Raw genomic sequence first — 1,210 nt, forward strand, 5'->3', positions numbered from 1 at the left:
ATATATATATATATATATATACATATATATATGTGTGTGTGTGTGTTTACATTAAAAAAAAAGAAGAAAATTGTGTTATTTAAAAAAACTCATTAATGGTGATATTTCAGGGTTCACCAATGCAAGAAAATGATGATGAAGATGAGCGAGTTCAGGAAGAATGCTTGAATGTCCTTTCAACAGATGATAGCATTATGGAACCTGGAGTTTTTCAAGTATTAAAAAGGTAAAACAGTTGAATCCAAGAAAACTAGTGACAGATTGTGTTGGCAAATGGTTAGGAGAAAAGAAGTTCACAAATTTGTTGAATAAATTAGTTTACTGTATGGAAGAGAGGTGTAACCTTTTGGGCAGTATGCCTTTGTGAAGAGTCTTAAACTAATTTATTCCATTTTGTGAACTTTTTATATTGGCCATTTAGCATTCAGATTATTTTGTCAAATGTACTGCTTAATTGTTTACAGTGCTTTGAATTAATCAGGTCATTTGACTGGTTTGAACATAAAAAAGGTAGAATATTTGATTTATTAATATAATAAACATATAAGGTGGCGAGCTGGTAGATTCGTTAACGCACCAGGAAAAGTGCTCAGCAGCATTTTGTCTGTGTTTATGTTCTAAGTTCAAATTCTGCCAAGGTTGACTCAGCCTTTCAGGCTCAATAAAATAAGTACCTGTTAAGTACTGGGGTCAATGTAATTGACTTACCCCACTTCCCCGAATTTGCTGGCCTTGTGCCAAAATTTGAAGCCAATATAATAAACACGTGTATTATATTAATATTTTAAATTTACATTACCAGTAAATTAATTTTACAAAGCCTTTATAGGATGAATCTTGTATCGTTAATTACATTTGTCATATTCTGTTGATAATGAAACTATTTCATTCCCTATTCCTAGTTAGCTTAATAATTTGTGTAATTTTTACACAGGTTTCATCCTTCCTCCCTTGTATAGGTTGAATAATTCTGAACAATTACTAGTTTGCATACAATACTATTCATTATTTTACATGTTTTTCAGTATCATCATCATCATCATCATCATCGTTTAACGTCCGCTTTCCATGCTAGCATGGGTTGGACGATTTGACTGAGGACTGGTGAAACCGGATGGCAACACCAGGCTCCAGTCTGATTTGGCAGAGTTTCTACAGCTGGATGCCCTTCCTAACGCCAACCACTCAGAGAGTGTAGTGGGTGCTTTTA

At 33.6% G+C, this 1,210-nt stretch overlaps 1 protein-coding gene across 2 annotated transcripts in view; it reads left to right on the forward strand.

Moving 5' to 3' along the window:
* LOC106883768 (negative elongation factor D) overlaps positions 1 to 1,210 on the forward strand; it is a 44,256-nt gene that overhangs the window by 11,848 nt on the left and 31,198 nt on the right. For both annotated transcript variants that reach the window (XM_052978601.1, XM_014934889.2), the window contains exon 2: positions 111 to 226. In XM_052978601.1, the coding sequence (XP_052834561.1) occupies positions 120 to 226 (107 nt within the window). In that variant the 5' untranslated portion in view covers positions 111 to 119. The remainder of the gene's footprint in view (positions 1 to 110; positions 227 to 1,210) is intronic.

This window comes from Octopus bimaculoides, chromosome 2, assembly GCF_001194135.2.
Source record: "Octopus bimaculoides isolate UCB-OBI-ISO-001 chromosome 2, ASM119413v2, whole genome shotgun sequence".
Lineage (NCBI taxonomy): Eukaryota > Metazoa > Mollusca > Cephalopoda > Octopoda > Octopodidae > Octopus > Octopus bimaculoides.